Source organism: Oryzias latipes, chromosome 15 (genome assembly GCF_002234675.1).
Source record: "Oryzias latipes chromosome 15, ASM223467v1".
In the NCBI taxonomy this organism is placed as follows: domain Eukaryota; kingdom Metazoa; phylum Chordata; class Actinopteri; order Beloniformes; family Adrianichthyidae; genus Oryzias; species Oryzias latipes.
The window spans coordinates 16,364,589-16,381,699 of NC_019873.2; the positions used below are offsets into that span (position 1 = coordinate 16,364,589).

General features: G+C 38.8%; 1 protein-coding gene across 2 annotated transcripts; it reads right to left on the reverse strand.

The window, feature by feature from the left end:
- Window positions 1-457: 457 nt before the first annotated feature.
- Window positions 458-14,875, reverse strand: ppm1b (protein phosphatase, Mg2+/Mn2+ dependent 1B). Of its 2 annotated transcripts, XM_011484308.3 has the most exons (7): window positions 14,494-14,875; window positions 8,978-9,894; window positions 7,910-8,027; window positions 6,444-6,558; window positions 6,116-6,173; window positions 4,030-4,046; window positions 458-3,245 (listed from the first exon to the last, which is right to left on the reverse strand). In XM_011484308.3, coding segments are annotated over exons 2-7 (1,197 nt in total). In that variant the 5' UTR covers window positions 9,866-9,894; window positions 14,494-14,875; the 3' UTR covers window positions 458-3,244. The 2 variants fall into 2 exon arrangements, with proteins under 2 accessions (XP_011482610.1, XP_011482609.1); XM_011484307.3 differs by lacking the exon at window positions 4,030-4,046 and having other exon boundaries at window positions 14,494-14,874.
- Between the last annotated feature and the right edge of the window lie 2,236 nt (window positions 14,876-17,111).

Here is a 17,111-nt window from a genome sequence, read left to right on the forward strand (position 1 = left end):
TCCCTTTTAAAAATACAGACTACACAAGTAGTGGGGCTTTTTTTTGGGAAACCTTTTACCACTCTCCTGGTACAGAACATTCTCCTGCTTCATTCTGTACAAAAGGTAAACTGTCTTAGGAACAGAACATCTCGACTGAAAAGCAATGATTGCATAAAGGCATGCTCATTCCAATACTAAAAAAGAAACAAGCATTTCATCTCAAGGTGATGTTTCACCGACGTTTTCCAAAAAAAAAATGTCCAAACCACAATAGCATGCTGGGAAATGAGTATAAAAGTGGGTGACAAATGCTCAAACCTGTACCTCTGAGTTCATGTCATAACATTAAAGTTGACTCATTCTTTTGTCTAAAAAAAAAAAAGATACTAAAGTGAAAAGAAACACATTTACACTGAGATTTATGCAGTCAATAATAAATATATTTTAGGAATGACCAGAAGACACCAGGAGGACATAAATTAGAAATATTTCTTTTTATTCTTAAAGGATTACAAGAGATGTTTCCATCTTGTGTTGTCAAAATTCTTCCTTTCTGGTTTCCTCATCGAACCAGCTGTCCCAGAATAACTGACCGGTCCATCACACCATTGGTTTTTTAGAACTCTCTTTACTCAACCTTTCATAGCCACAAATCAAGGTGAAATTGTTCAGACGTCACTCAAAACAACTTGATGTTTCTCTAGGTAAGCTTTGACAACAAATTCCACATTTATAGCAATGAATTTGTTGTTTTTCCTCAAAACAAAGGAACCCATAAGAGCTTGTTTTGTCATTAGATGACTGATGAGAGAATGTGACGCGGCAGTTCTGCTTGTGATCAGTCTATGCATTGGAATCAGTGTGAGTCATTTCGAATTACATTCCGACAAATAAAAGGCTTCTTCCCTCCCGTAAATCTTCACCTTTCCCAGTGTTTCATATAGCTTAAATACCAACCTATATGTTCAATGTGGTAAAAACCTCACAATGTCTAAAAAATAAAATAAAAAAATCAGAAAATAATCTTGAATTGTATCTGGAAACCACTATTTAAGTAAGTAAACTCAACTCAATAACATTAAAAAACATTTGATGAAGGTGTCTTTCTTCTCGGCCGTTCCTCTCCAACATTGTGTTCCACCACACTGAACATCATTCCAGTCCCCCAGTGCATCTCACAGAATAAAAACACTCCTCCCTCGATCACAAACCACCGGCTGCAGAAGAACCCACCCTCCCTCCACCGCAAAAAAAGTATCAATAGAAGAAGAAGAAAAAAGCAAAATAACTACACATTCAAGTACCTATTTGTCATATGGCACCAAGAGAAAGTGTACCACAAACAAGAACATGAATCAGCTAGCAATCTCTGTTGGACCTGGTTTCTTTCAATACTGCCACTTCAGGAGGCGGGCTGAATTAAGTCTCTAGACGATTTCAAAGTGTATTTTACATTTGAACTTTTTCAAACGTGTTAAATCAAGCTAAAAGTTCTACAAAAAGTATGCACTTATCTAGCTGTGGCTGCATACATCTGCTGAACAAAGGTAGCTGTTGTTGCTTTTTTCAGATATTTATAAGTTTAGTGCTTATCCATGCAAGTCCATAAAGTATGTTGTGGAAAAAACTAAAAACAGCAATCGTAGGGAGCACGACTCCAGGTGTAGTTTGTGTTCTTTCTGCCACAGTTTCACTCCTTTGCGTCTACAAACGCCTTTGAAAGGCACAAAAAAAAATTTTTTCTCCCAATTTGCTCCACAAAGTACATTTCTGTTCCCCTCATCAGTCATGACCATTTGTAACAGGATCACATTGGTATTACTTACAAAAGCAATGTATATATTCCACCCTATTTAAAACAATGAAAATAAAAGGTACATCACACTTTTCTTTCCTGAAAATAGGCATTATTTAAGCAGACAGAATGCAAGCTGGAAAAGGCAGGCTGTAGCACGAGCAGGACTGTGTGTGTGTGTGTGTGTGTGTGTGTGTGTGTGTGTTGAGGAAACCAGGTCAAGAGGAGGAAGGTGAGTTTGAAATTCCTTGACCCTCACACCCCGTCTTTGGAACGCTGCTCTGTCAGGACGTGTGCACATGCCGTTTTCTATTATTCTTATACGCATGTGTGCACACCAAAACACTCACACTGACCGCACGCATGTTAGGCCACATCAATACAATGGCTGGGAATTTACTAAAACAAACAAATCAAAATATAATATATCTATCTATATATATTTATGTATTTCATATATAATTTTTCTCTAGATCTTAACAGCAGGCTCAAAAGCTTATGATACTGACACCTTCTGCGTATGTCAATGACTGCAGTCTTTTCTGTTATAGAGAAGGCAGAGAGCAGAGAGGCAAAAGGATAGAGAGGCAAAAAAAACAAAACAAAAACCTGTTCAGTCCATTAAAAAGAGAAGAAGAAGCTGCAGTGAGGTGCCCCTCCTGTTTGAATTCAGGAATGAGGGGGAGCCAGCCTTAAGGACTCAAACGTCTGCCCCGTGTCTCCGTGTGGATTCCAGGCTGCTCAGGCCTCAGAGCTGCGAGCTGTAAGGCGTTCTCCAGAGGCCCGTGTGCACAAGTGGATGAAACGCAGCACTCTTGGAGTCCCAGTAATGCCAAAACACCCTGAAACCCAACTTGACAGTGCAGCCTATGTGGGGAGTTTCATGCTTGTGTGGTCGATAGCCTCCCGCTTGTAGTTAGTAAACTTTAAGCTTGAAAACAATTAATGCCACAAACTATTTTCGTCTTTTCCAGGCCTCACAGAAGTCCTTGGCTGGTTTTCAGTAATGGCAGCCGATGGCCCTCTCTCAGGTCTGAAAGGCACCCTAAAGTCTCAAAGCCGTAAGAGCAGAGCTTCACACAGTGTCTTTAATAATCCACAACAAAAAAGCAAGAAAAACTGTGCTTTTCTGCTTCTGTCTTTATGTTTGTACTGTAAGCAGTTCTGTAGTGCAGCTTTTTCTCCTCCGCGTTTGTTCATTAAAACAAAAAAAAAAAAAAAAAATCTGTTGTTTTTGCAGTCCTCATTTCGTCCACTTGAGGTGATTATTTTTTTAAAAGCAAAATTTTAGCTTGGAATAACCTCTGAGTGGGGAGAGAAAATAAAACAATAATAGAAAAAAAGAAAGAAATCCCAGTGATATTAAAATATGCGAATGGGTGTGAACTTGTGTGGATTAGTGGTCCTGGTCTTTTGGGGGTGGGGTTGTGCTGGACAGCTACCAGGGACACTCCACATCTGCTCCACTCTGCACAAAAGAAACACACGAAAGAGGGGAGGAGAGGAGGAGAAGTGAAGGAGAGCAAGAAAATGAAACCAAATCATGGACCAAGAGTGATGAGAAAAGTAGGGTCAGAGAAAAACGGAGACAAAAAAAGAAGGAACGTTATTAGCAATTACACACAAACAACAGTAAAGTCACTTCCTGTTATTTTTTTTCCCCAATCTTGACTTTTCGGTTTACCAACATCAACATCTTCACTAAAATAAATTAAAAGTACGGGACTCTGATAGCACCAGGGCACACTTTAACCTCAGTTCATTCTGGAATACACCAACGACCCGATTCGCTGGCCGTTTTGTCTTAGTGCAGGAATCGACACAAAAACAGAGACCGGTCATGTTTGCGTGCAGCTGCTGGAAATCTGTGTGAGACATGCGTGTAAGACAGGTGCATGCGTGTCTGTGTACCTGTGACGTGAGAGAGAGAGACAGACAAGAGACTACAAACACCCCATCAGTTTTTACCTTCATCAAATGTTAACAGCTGTGTCCACATACAAACACACACATACACACACACACACACTCACCCCTTTAAACCTAAGTGGAGCTCCACATGCTACAGAGTAGACCAGAGCACAGAGTAGACTGATGAAGGTGGGACGGGGGGATATGCTGCACAGGTCACCACTTACATGCCTGTAAGAATGTGTGTGTGTGTGTGTGTGTAGATGTGGCTGTATGCATGAGGGGTTGGAAGAACAGGGTGGGGTGGAGGGGGTGTAACAGTTATATATGTGATCACTTACCAAATGAAACAGGAGGGCTGCGTTAATCAGAGGGTGAACACACAGTTAGACAAGTTGATACATCCCTGAAGTATGAGCGTAAATGTGTGCGTTTGGGTTCAAAGCCCGGTCCCACCAAACACTGCAAGGCTGGTTTGTTCAACAACACCGTTCAAATAGAAGCCACCAATCAGTGTCCCCACTGGCAGTAGCAGGGGCGCCAAGAGCACCCAGAGAACTGGACCGACCCCTCCCCTCTCCCGTTCCAAACAGGAAGCAGCCACTGGTTCAGAGCAGCCAAAATCCTATAGACTACAACTGACAAATAAACAGCTCAGTCATTATATTTGTCAGAATAACTACCGGTATTCTTGCTCTGCCACCTTTTTAAACATATTTTTGCTAATGCTAGTTTTTTTTCACATTTTCTGTTTTGAAGGTTATTCAAGTTATAAGCTGACCAATAAGATGTCTCAAAAAGGTGGTCTCACGTTGAACGTTTGGCAGATTCTCTTGAGCTCACTTTCAAGTGGTAGGGGTGTGGCCTTCTGACAAGCTCTCTCCTGATTGGTGAGAGTGGTTGCCTTTGAAATGTTGCCTCATACCGACTGGGACCAATCACTGCTTACGGACAATTTATGGTAACAAAACATGGTAACTGATCCAACTTTATCTCACTGGAGCTGGAAGTAAGCCATTTTCTACAGGTGATGTCACGCTAACTCAGTCTAGTTCTCATATACAATCAATGGGAGCAACCCAGTATATTAAGGAGCAAGCACTTTATACTGTGAGGATCATACCCGACAGTATAAAATTGACATTATTTAGGTGTTTATAACAACGTACAAAATGTTACCCAAGGTTCTGACTGCAATAAACTCAATTACTAATCTGTTGTGGATTACTCAAATGTTTGTTTCTTTAGGTTTGTACTTTTATCGTTAACCTGCGTTTTCCTCAAAGTTTAGCAGCTCTTCTAGTAATTAAAATATTGATGAACCCGCCGTGAACCATCTGCTTTCAGTGGGACCACATGAAACAGGCTTCTATTTGCCTCACATTCCATCTTCTGACCAGCTGCTGCATTTGGTGGGACCTGGGCCTAAGTGTGCACTATTTTACTATAGAGCCTTTAAAATTAGTTTTTAACCTGCCCAGCATCTACAGATACACTTTAAACACAGGTACCTACTTCCATCAGAACAAGAACTGCTTTGATAAATACTTCATTTTAATTTAGAACTCTAAAGGCTGACAAGAAACTCATACTTTAGAGTCAAAGTATATTAGGTCATTTCTTTATTTTTATTCATGTGTGTACAAATATCAAACTGTTATATTAAGCCATCTTCCTTAGAGACAGAGACAAAATACAGCCACTAAAAGCTACCAAACAAAGACACACACACACACACACATTCACACACCTAAACTCTGGTAACACAAGCAGACAGACGTTCAGCGAACCGAGCAGCTCCATAAACGGTGGACCTGGTCTGACAATGCAAAGGGATTCTAGAATAGTCCAACTATGACACTTCAGGAACACATCATTCAATCCATCATCATGATCCCCACAAGCACACTCCCAGCCATCAGCAACAGCATAACCACGCACAAAAGTGCAGCAGAAAAGGACCGCCGCTTTCATTAGAAAACACTTTTCCTGAGATTTTTCAGATCCTGTCCATAAGTGTGTTTAAAATATATTTTTTTTGGGGGGGAAGAGTATTGTGTTGACTATTTTAGCCCTGTTCGTATATACACCACAGTGCTGAAACTATTGTTTGGATAATTTTGTTCTTAAGACAAAAAAATGAGTCAGTCGAGAATGCAAAGATCTTTATGAGAACTTCAAAGGCGATGTAAGACACAGATTCTAAGACAAAAAGCCTGATGGCCTTTAAGTAATCTGAGAAGTTTATCATATTTTCTGCTGTGAACACACAGTATTCATCAACAGAAGCAGAACGTTCTCTGAGTGAATTTGCGTATTAAAGATAAACTGAAAGACAGATGATAACTCATTGATTTTGTTGCCTTGGAAGCGCCAACATTTGGCTGGTTTCTATGAGTCCCTTTCATAGCATTTAGAGCTACTTACTCCATCTTCCTCCTTGTATGGGATCAGACGGTTGTATACTGCTTCAATAACACTGCGTCTGCAGAAAGAACACAAACAAACAAAAAATTGCACTTTGTCCTTAAGTAACAACCCCCCAATTTAAATGATTTTCTAAAATTACATTCGTTTCCTGGGTGGTATTTGTATTACGCAGTTAGGTGGGCTTTCTTTACAGGACTCCTCAGCTTTAACACTGAGTCAGTCTTTTATTCAAGATGCTACTTTTAATGAAATAATGCAGAAAAATGCACAAAGAATGAGTAAAACCAGAGTGGATTTGAACCCCTAAAAGGTTAACAACGCTTACTTGCTGGCGAGACCACCCCCTGGTGGTAGGGGGGGCATTCCACTGTCGGTGGACAGGTTCCTCATCACTGTCACGATGTCTGGTAAGCCCTCATCTCCGGGCCGAGACAGCATCTCTGCAGAAAGGAAACGAATTACAAAGGATTATATAAGGATGGAATAAAGGAGAAAGAAGTCAAAAAGACTGAAAAGAAAATTCAAATATAGACTAAACAAATCAAATCAGAGCAAATGATAAGCAGAAGCGTCTGTGAAAAGAAAAACTGAGCAAAGAAGACGAAACCAAAAAGGTGATAAAGAACATAAAGATAAACCCATACAGGCAGGGAGCCTGCAGCTGAGTGGAGACAATGATGAGAATTCACCGATGTTCAGTAAATGCTTTCCATTCACTCCCATTTATATCTTTCTTCTAATTTTTGAAAGTTACTTAAGCAAAACAAACACAAGCAGCTTATAAAAGTACAACTTGCTGGACTGGCCTCCTTCTGACACCAGAGCCAACTCTGAACCATTATCACAAATTTCTGATCCAAAGTCATCTTAGTCATGGCTCACCAACCATGAAAGCAAAACATTTTGAGTTTTATTTTCCTAATGGTGTCCTGTTCAGACTCTGCTGGGCAGCACAAACCAGACATTTAAGCCTCGTTTCCACTGAGCGGTACGGTTTAGAATGGTCCAGGCAATTCAGGTGAGCGTTTCCACTCAAAGCTGGACCGTCACGGCCTATGCGGAGTGTAGACTGATTGCATAGCTTGGCGACTACAGCAAAAGAGAAACCATCAACAATAACAATGGAGGTCATCCAGCAGCTCATTTTTTCTCCCCACTTGGCCTTTAGTAATTTGTACAAGTCGGCAAAAAGAATTCGTCTGTGCTGGTTTGGCTCTTTCATTTGTCGTAACGACCTTCGTGTGACAACAGTAGCTCCACCCAAACCCTTCTGTTCCATTTTTCTATGGACCAACGGGGGCCTAAAAGTGATACGGTTCCGTTTAATGGGTCCATTTTATAATGGAACCGGACCAGACCGCAACATTCTGCTCAGTGGAAACGAGGCCTAAGATTCCAGTCTCAGATTTTAAGGAATGCTACACAGACTCATTCACTACAAAGAGGGATGTGTTCTGTTGGTCTTCTGCAAACATTTCTATCGTCTCATCAGGAAGCAAATATTTGCTCAAGTTTCTCATTTCACTACAGCTGCTTTTACTACAATGTGACATGATTTTACTAAATCTGTACTGTGTTCATATTTCATTACAAAATGAGTTAATGTTGCAAATGTTATTCATTTTCAAATGATTTACAAATGTAACCTGCACTTTCACATTTTGAAATTATTTGCCTGATATCAGAATTTAACCTTTTAACAATGGCACTTTTGATTAAGAAAATACCAGAATTGTTGTTCACCTTTTAAAACACAGGAAATATGTATATTCATCATTCATACACTCTTACCTTCCACTCGTGTTTCTAAATATTTGTTGAGCTCAGCATCTTTCTTCACAGCTTCCTCTGATACTTTGGGACCGTTGGGCAAACACACCAACACAATACTCATGTTGTCCCGACTTCCCTAAGTGGCATTTTCATAGAGGAAACAAACAGAAAAAGACATGAGTGAAAGCAGAACAACCTATGCAGAGGTTTTTTTTTTGGGAATCAGGTGGGGAAAAACATTTCCGACCAAATAAGGACATCCATAATTCATAATGTGATTTGACCCCTAAGTTATTGGTATCTAATTATCTGCAGACCAAAGTTACTCATTTGAGTTAAGTGGGACAGTTGACTTATTCGTTGTGGGAAAAACAAAACACAAACAATTTTTACACTTTTAACATAAAGATGTGGTGAAATCTTACCAGTTTACACATTTTTAAACTTTCCAAAAAATGTCTTTTTATCCCATTAATATTTTTTGTGCCAGTGACAGCAGAAGATGATTACAGGTTGCTTTCCATTTATTTTTTTATAGGAAATCTTTCTATCTAGCTGCATGCTCAATACAAGACATGACTAAAAGTACGTTGATGACATCTGTCACTGAAATAATCAACTATTTAAACAACTAAATTACTTGGTCTTTCTGGAATGAACACATTGGATTATAGTAATTCTTGCATTTTTATGATGATGATGATAATGGAAGCTATATTTTAAGAAAATTAAGATTAAAATAGCCTTTCTGAGTATTTCTTCATTCAAATCACTGTAAATCAGGCGAGTGTAAACTAGAGCACGCAGTAACAAGCGGTCCCGCCCACAACTCAGAGGTGCATTTCTAAGTAATTCCTGCCGCTCTGCAGAAACTATGTCCTAGAAAGCAACAGGATTTTGATTTTGGCTTAGAAGGCATGATTATAGTTAAAGGGCCACTACAAACACTTTAAAAATACATCAAAAAATGAAAGAAATGGGACTTTAAATTAGAGTTATGAAACGGCGCTTTCTAAACACAGTGAATTGAAAACAACAACAGGTTTTGACATACAAGCAAAAAGACAACAACAAACATTGACAAACCTTGTGAAGGCACGTGTCCACCACCTCATTGCAGACTTTCTCCAGGTCATCACACACCTCAAGGCGAGATTTCACAAACTCACACAAGTCCTCATTGGACATGACATCCCAGATTCCGTCACAAGCAAGAATCACAAATTGATCCTGTTCAGGTGCCCGAACCATAACAAACACCTCGGGTTCAGGGCTGACCAGCTGCTCTGTGGGCCCTTTGCCGTCCACACACTTGTAATCATAGTCCCCCAAGGCTCTCGACACAGCCAGTGACCCATTAACTCTCTGGATCATCACTGAGCCCCCTGCATTCTGGATTCGCTCCCTCTCACGTGGGTTGCAAGGCTTGTGGTCGAGTGTAGAGAAGCACACCTGGGAATTGCGGTACAGAACAGCTCGAGAATCCCCACAGTTGATGAAGAAGAAGTGATCAGGTGATAGAAGAATTCCCACAGCGGTGGATCCACTGCGATCCATGCCGTTCCGAAGGTCTGTGAAGCTGCGCATGTGCTCGTCAATCCTCAAGAAGCCTGTACGGATCCCGGCTTTCACTGCCTCCACTGCAGGAGGACATGGGGCTGGAATTTCACCACCAGAGCTTTCTGATCCTGCCTCAGAGCCCTGTGTACCTCCATCTCCTAAGCTACTAGTGATTATGTGTTCCAGAAGGTGCTTAGAGCAGTAGTTGGCAACCTTTGATCCCGCATGACCGTCGTACACAGCAAAAAAAGACCAGTCAGTCATACCGGGGGTCTGAAGCCCCAGCACAGCTGTATGAGCGTCCTCCATCTCCACCCGCCAGCCCTGCATGGAGCTCAGCCCATAGCGCACACCGTTTCCTTCACCGTGCGAGTTATGCTTTTCCGTTTTGGGTTTGTCTAGGAATGCACCCATTGCTTTACCATAGACAGATCCACGGCTACCTGTTGGAGACAAAAACAAAAAAAGGTTTTTTAAAAATTTAAAAGTAAAATGTGCTCCTTAACATTGGATCCTGGATAAAAAGCGATCTGTGAAAAGCTTCAACTGAAACCAAGAGCTGCAACAGTCAAACAGAAAGTCTATATTTGTCTTATGCTAAATGTCCCCCTGGTTGTACTTACTGTAGCACCAAGAAAATATTACAAAGAGAGCTTTGACAGAGTTGATTAGGAAAGTAAATATCTAACGATGTTATGATGATGATACATTCATGAAAAAGCATTTTTTCAAGTACATAACAAAAACGTTTCAAACTAAATAAATAGATATGTTAAAGTCCCAATACGATTATCTTTATGTATTTTAAAAGGGTTCCCAGTGGTCTTTTAATTATGATTACGTATGCAATTTTTAGCCAAAATCAAAAACCCGTCATTTTCAGGGACATAGTTCGGCAATAGTTCATTAGAAATTCGCCTCTAGATTGTGGAAGAATCCACGCCAACAAAACACACCTCAATACTGTAATGAAATTGCTCAAAGATAGATCTGAATAACAGTTTTACTTTCAACTTGTTTGTTCCATGCAGCAAACACAAAAATGAGGTTTGCATCTTTACAGCCCACTGGTAGAGGTTTACTTATTCAACAAAATAAGTCAATGATCAAGTGAAGAGATGTTTTGACCTGCTTCATTTGATTTCCTTTTAGTTCAAACTAAATATAACAAACATTCAGAGTGTGAACTTCCAGCCAGAAAAAATAGATTTCAGGTCCGGGATGACAGTCTTGAAATTTGAACTCTGCGAAAACCCAACATGTTTTTGGGGAAAATACTAGACTGCCTGTCATTTTTTGTGCTGTTTCTAAGGATTGCATATCTTGTTTATAATGTTTACTTAATAGGAGCAAACAAATAATCCATCTAAACAGAGCCCATTGCTCAACATTTTCAGAAATAGACCAGCCATTCAGGCTTACAAAGATTGAGGAGTAACTTTAAAAGCTTCTTTGGCCAGCCATAGCTAGATACTAAAAGCATTAACAAACTCCAAAGTGTTCAAGAGGAAGTTATCTGACAGTACCTGCCCCTACATTAGCTTAATGAATGTTAGCTGTTTGACAGTAGAGCCTGATTCTTTATTGAGCCTATGTTTACTGTTGACATAATGTAGGAATGTATACACTTCTATTGATCGTCTTGAGGATGAATGGAGCCTTTGTTACGGAAATACTCAGTCTAGCAAATACATTATAGCTGTAAATGTCAATATGACACTTATGAATGCAATTCAAGTTTACTCATAGGTCAAGCCCTCTCCTGACCATGTATACAGTCGAATATAAGAGAATGATGGCTTTAAGTTTCAAGACACAAAATCCTCATCTGCTCAGCTTGGTTTAAACCAATTACTAAAAGGAAAAGCAAGCAAAAAAAAAAAAGATTTAGAGAGGTGACTGACTGTTGTGTCAATGGTCATTTTCAAAAAGCTCTCCTGTGTTGTTGAGTCGATAATGACAGTATTCTCTGCATCCACAGGGGTCTGTAACACCATGCAATGAGCACCAAAAGCTAAACAGTGCCTCTATGAATAGAAAAATTGACAAGAATTGCTTAACCCATTTAATCTATCAAGAACCAAGATCAGCCTCTGCAGGGACGTACCGATCTATAATAACTGATTAACACTGTGTATAATAGCTGAGCTTACATTATTACTAAATTATCTAGAGTGAAAATGTGCATATTTTACAATTTCATATAGTTCTTTAACTATCCATGCATTCTAAAAGCCAATTAAAAGAAATTAATTATTAAAAACTTCTTACAAGTAATTAAAAACTTGTTAATAAAAGGTGCCTTTTGACCTATTTGTTTCAAAGAGGTCAAGAGGCACCTTTGGAGTAATTTCATAATAGGGAAGGAATTATATAATTTAAAAAAAAAAGTCTAAACTGAACTTGCATTGAAGTCTGTGTGGTCACAACTGTAAGAAGGAGCATTTTTGCGAACCAATGCTTTTAATTCCATTGTGTTTAGGACGGAATACCAGGGTATTTGCTGGCCAAATCTGATATAAATTGATTTTTTTAAAAGGTGGTGGGACGACATAATATTTGAGACAAATTGTGTTTTCTGTATCTAAATACTATTATTATCAAAAGCTATTTTCAAACAATTACAGCAAACTTTGATGACATCACCAAGAGTGATGTGGTTACACAGTGCAAAAGTTGCAGTTGTGTAGCTTTCACAGCAACAACCAGAAGATGCTCACGCTTGCTACATGGGATGAGACGGACACAACAATGTCATTTTTATATGTGCTCATTTATGGAGATCTGAAACATTTTAGGTTTATCGCTAAGCAAAAGTGGCAAAACGGAATCTTAAACTGATTTTGTCATGTCATAAAAATTGTTCTTTATTTGCTTATTATGAGGATAGGATTGAAAGCAGGCCAAAAGAGCAGCACAGAACAACCACGGCTCTCAGACATCAGACAAGCAGGACAGCTTTAACAAGCTAACTCAATTTAATATTGAGCTGCTGATGGGATCCACACAGACACAGAATAACCCAGCAAACACTAATACTAATACGTACTAGTGACATAAAAGCTCTGGTGTAACTTTTTTTATCACCTAAAGTGAACAGGATATGATATATTAATATCTAGATGTTACTTTACCTTAAACCTAAAAATGTTTGAATAAAGTATCAACCAACTAGAATAAAATACTAATTTTTTGTGACCATATACTAAATAATAAATAATTTGATGAAATTAGATCAGAAGATTCTAAGTCATTGTATTATCTGAATAACAAGATAAACTATGATAATTTTGGTAGTGAACCATAAAATCATTTTTCAGAGATTATCCCAAATTACCTTAAATTAAAAGAGCAGAATAAAACAAAAATGCAAGTTAAGAACCAACATGCCTCTTTCTATAACCTAGTTTCATTCATTAAATCACATTAATTTATGGCACAATAAGTCAATGTCTACATAGCTTTAAAACAAAACAAAATGAGAAAAAATTAGTTTGGAAATTAAATAACTTAACATCTGCATTTTTCATGTAAATACTATGAGCTACAATGATTTCAAATTACTTTAAATAAAGTACAAACTAACAGATATTTAAAATAATAATAATACAAATAAACAATGCTGTCAGTTTCAAAAAGGTATAAAAACAGCTTGAGCACCTTTTTGCTGTTTAAAATGTCTTTTGTACATAACTTTTCTGTACACCAGAATGATCTTTGAGTGCAGGGGTATCAGAGGCATGACATTACTTTAACAGAGTATAGTCTATCAGACCATATTCAAAGTGGAGGAAAGTAAGTGAGTTATGTTATACTAGACTATGAGTGGTTTCTTGGCAACAAAAAGAGTATGTGTAATTGCATATACAGACTCTCTGTCTTTGGCCTGACTGTCTTTCATTTGCCTTCCAGGCATCAGAAGTTGAGAATGAATGAAATACAAAAGTGGAAACCTTTCCCTATGTTGAAAATGATTGAAGAAACATCTAAGATTCTTTGGAACAAACAAAGAAAATATATTTTAAAGTACTTTTATTTTGAAAAGTTTTATTTATACAATTGTAAACAGTAAGTTTAGGAAACGTTTTTTTTTAATATATCATTTGCACAGACTTCCCTTTAGACAGAAAACTATTGATTTTTTTTTTTTTTATAATTTTTTTGTATAAGTTATTGAATGTGAGTATGTATTTCTGAATAAAATGATTCAGACACAAATAAATGGAGATGAACGTCTTTGGACAAGCCTGTGGACTCAGTAATCAGAGGCTTAAACACCATGACTAGTGCAAGATTTCACATCAGGGTGCCAATACAAACAGGGCACCGATGATGATGCCATTTCTCGAACACACGCCGCCACACTAGAACAATGCCAAGTGCACAATCAAACACTAATAAAATAAAAATACACACAACGTGGTGGGGGGGAAAAGGAAAATAATTTCTGTATTGGTACAGAAATTACTAGCATTTTCATTTAAAAAACTGAATGGCTATATAGGATAAGTATGTATTGATATTCTTACAGTGGGTTCTCTAGATAAATATATTCTGAAAATACGCCACATAAAAATACATGAACTTAGCTATAGCTTCTTGTATATCTGTCTCACGTGTTTTATTATGACAATATTTTAAGCTACAATTAAATGTTGACTAATTGATGGGTGCCAACGTTTGTCTTAACAGCCATTAATCACTGAACCTTGTTTATCAAGTAAGCTAATCGTTTTACTAGTTACAGTCTGATGCGGTTGTTGTTCGTTACCGTAATCGTGTTTCAAACACACAACGTTACTAGCATTTAAACAAATCTGTCGTACACAAGACAAGCAGATCCAATACACTGTTTGGACAAACAAAGACTCCTCAGTCCTGGTTCTGATCCATTTTTAGTTCTGACAACTGTCTTTATCTAGAATTAAAACTCCTGCCTTAAGATAACTAGCTAACGAAGTTCAGTTGTCAAGTGCTGGCCAACACTAACGATCGGCTAGCGAGTTTACCCCAAAAGAAAAAAGATTAAGCGTTATACTTACTTTGACAGAAAGGACTGGAGTTGTTTCAATGCGTTTCTGTTCTTGTGTTTACGACAGGTACGACAAACAAGCCAGGCTCGGGTTAACAAGCTTCACCTTCGCTACGTGTTTTCGGCCCCTGTTCTTCAGCTAGCTTGGACTAGGCTAGCCAGCATTCACTCGATAAGTTCTCCTTTCAGCATGTCTCTGCATCTGAATAAGGCTTTTATGTACATTTTTGGCACTGTTTTGATACGGAGCATCAAAAATTAACCCCCCTTACTTAGACTGTCGGTTGGAAAAGAATAAACACGCGATTAAGTATAAGGTCTCTACAATTTTGACATCAAGCTAATTTTAGGCTAAAGCTACAGAGGCTGGGTGATGACGTTTTCAACATCTACTTTAGAGGGCGGGGCAAATGTTTTGTTCTCTGTTATGATTGGACAAAAGCAAGATCAAATTTGATACATGATTAGTCAATTAAAAAGTCAATCAATTCTAACATTCACAGACTTTTCCTATGCGTAGGTGAGTGTGACTTTTGGATTCTCCACTGTCGTTTTACGTTGAATGCTACTTTAACGTCATCTTCAGGAGAAAAGGTTCAATATTATTCATGCTACCGGTGCCCATGTGTTGTCTTTATGTGTGAAATCAATCATGAATGAGATTTTTTATTAATACTTTTGTTGTTTGTGTTTTGTTGTTAATCGAATTGCTCTATCATCATTTCAAAATAAAAATAAAATGAATTAATATTGAAAAATACCATTGGAATTAAAGGGCAGTAGGTTTATTTGCTATAACGTAAAAACAAACAACTAAGTGCCATCATTACAGTCCAATGTTTGGAAACACTTTGAATTTTAAAAAGACATCATGTGACCGTAAAGTTAATGTTCTAATAATCTTCTGCCTGTTTCATTTTGATGTGGAAAAGTAACAGTAGACTGAACTTGTAATTAAAATTTTAATGGTTTGCTATTAATTCTTGTTTTTGTTCTTTGTCTAGACACATATTTAATTTAAGTTTGATTATCTTGCAAGAAACACAAGCGTTCTGCAAAGCTTCCCCTGCACTGTTCAGTACTCAGGTATTCATCTCTAAGTAACATTGGTTGAACCTCTGGCAAAAGATGAATCAATTATAGCTTTGTGAATCAGATCGTTCGAATTGAACCAATATTGACAATGAATTGTATGAGCAACCACAAATTATTGTATGAATCGGATTGTTGTTGCTAAAATGAATCATTAGACCCCCTGGACAAGCTTCAGTAGTGTTGGTGACATGTCCAATTTGAGCAAAATCAGGAGAATTAGTGGGGGAATGATGAAGTTCAGTGGTGTGTAAACAAGGAAAATGTTAGGCAAAAAAATATGGTGGACTGAGAGATAAGAGGACATCAGACAGGAGGACAGACTTCACTGGGCGGAGGTCTCGAGGAAGACCCAGGACACTATGGAGAGACTACGTCTCTGGGCTGGCTTGGGAACGGCTCGGGGTCCCCCCAGAGGAGCTGGAGGAAGTGGCCGGAGCGAGGGAAGTCTGGACATCTTTGCTTAAATAGCTGCCCAGTCCTAGCCCCAGATGAGCGGAACTAGATGGGTGGATGGATGTATTTATGGATGGATGGACGGACGGATAAATGCATTGGTGGATGGTTGGATGGATTGATGGATGGATGGATGGATGGACGGACGGATAAATGCATTGGTGGATGGTTGGATGGATTGATGGATGGATGGATGGATGGATGGATGGATGGATGGATGGATGGATGGATGGATGGATGGATGGATGGATGGATGGATGGATGGATGGATGGACGGACGGATAGATGGACGGATAAATGCATGGACGGATGGATGGACGGATGGATGGATGAACTGATAGATGGATGGACAGACGGATGGATGGATGGATAGATAGATAGATGGATGGACGTATGGACGGACGGATGGAGGGATGGATGGATAAATGCATGGGTAGATGGATGGACGGATGAATGTATGGATGGATGGGAGGATGGATGAACAAACTGATGGATGGATGGACGGATGCGCGGATGGATGGATGGATGGATGAAATGTGATCCGTAATGAGAGCAGAGAGCAGGTGTAGAGGTTGTTTTTTTAGCTCTCACTGTTGATTGAGGTTTGCTCTGGAATGGAGAGGAATGAAGGTCAGCTGCAGCAAGACACAGTTTCTTTGTGTAAATGAGAGGAAGTCAAGTGGAACAGAGGTTGCAGGGAGCAGAGGTGAAGAAGGTGGAGGACTTTTAGTGCTTAAGGTCAACAGTCCAGACTCATGGAAAGTGTGGGAAGGAGGTGAAGAGGCATAAGTGCAGGTAATCCAAGGGTTTTGTTTCATACTGGATCAGAGGGGCTTTTCTATGTTGCTTTGCAAATGATTGACTGTCACCAACTTTTTTCTTCATTAAAATCAACTCTTAACTTCTGACTTTTCTTTTATATTGTGTTAAGACATTTTATTTCCAAGGTAAAATATTTGTAATTATTTCCTACAACTTCACGTACATCAGCTCTTCAGCCACAAATCTAGTTTTCTACTGTTTTTGTACAATTTTAACAAATTTTAAATTAAGTTGGGAACTGTTTTGGCCTGCACAGAA

Excerpts from the sequence above, each read along its gene's own strand:
- ppm1b (XM_011484307.3), bottom strand. The coding sequence starts at position 9,865 with ATGGGTGCATTCCTAGACAAACCCAAAACGGAAAAGCATAACTCGCAC. Across the intron at positions 6,559-7,909 it reads TTTAGAAACACGAGTGGAAG|AGATGCTGTCTCGGCCCGGA; the intron begins GTAAGAGTGTAT and ends TCCTTTCTGCAG. Across the intron at positions 6,174-6,443 it reads GGGGGTGGTCTCGCCAGCAA|ACGCAGTGTTATTGAAGCAG; the intron begins GTAAGCGTTGTT and ends TTCTTTCTGCAG.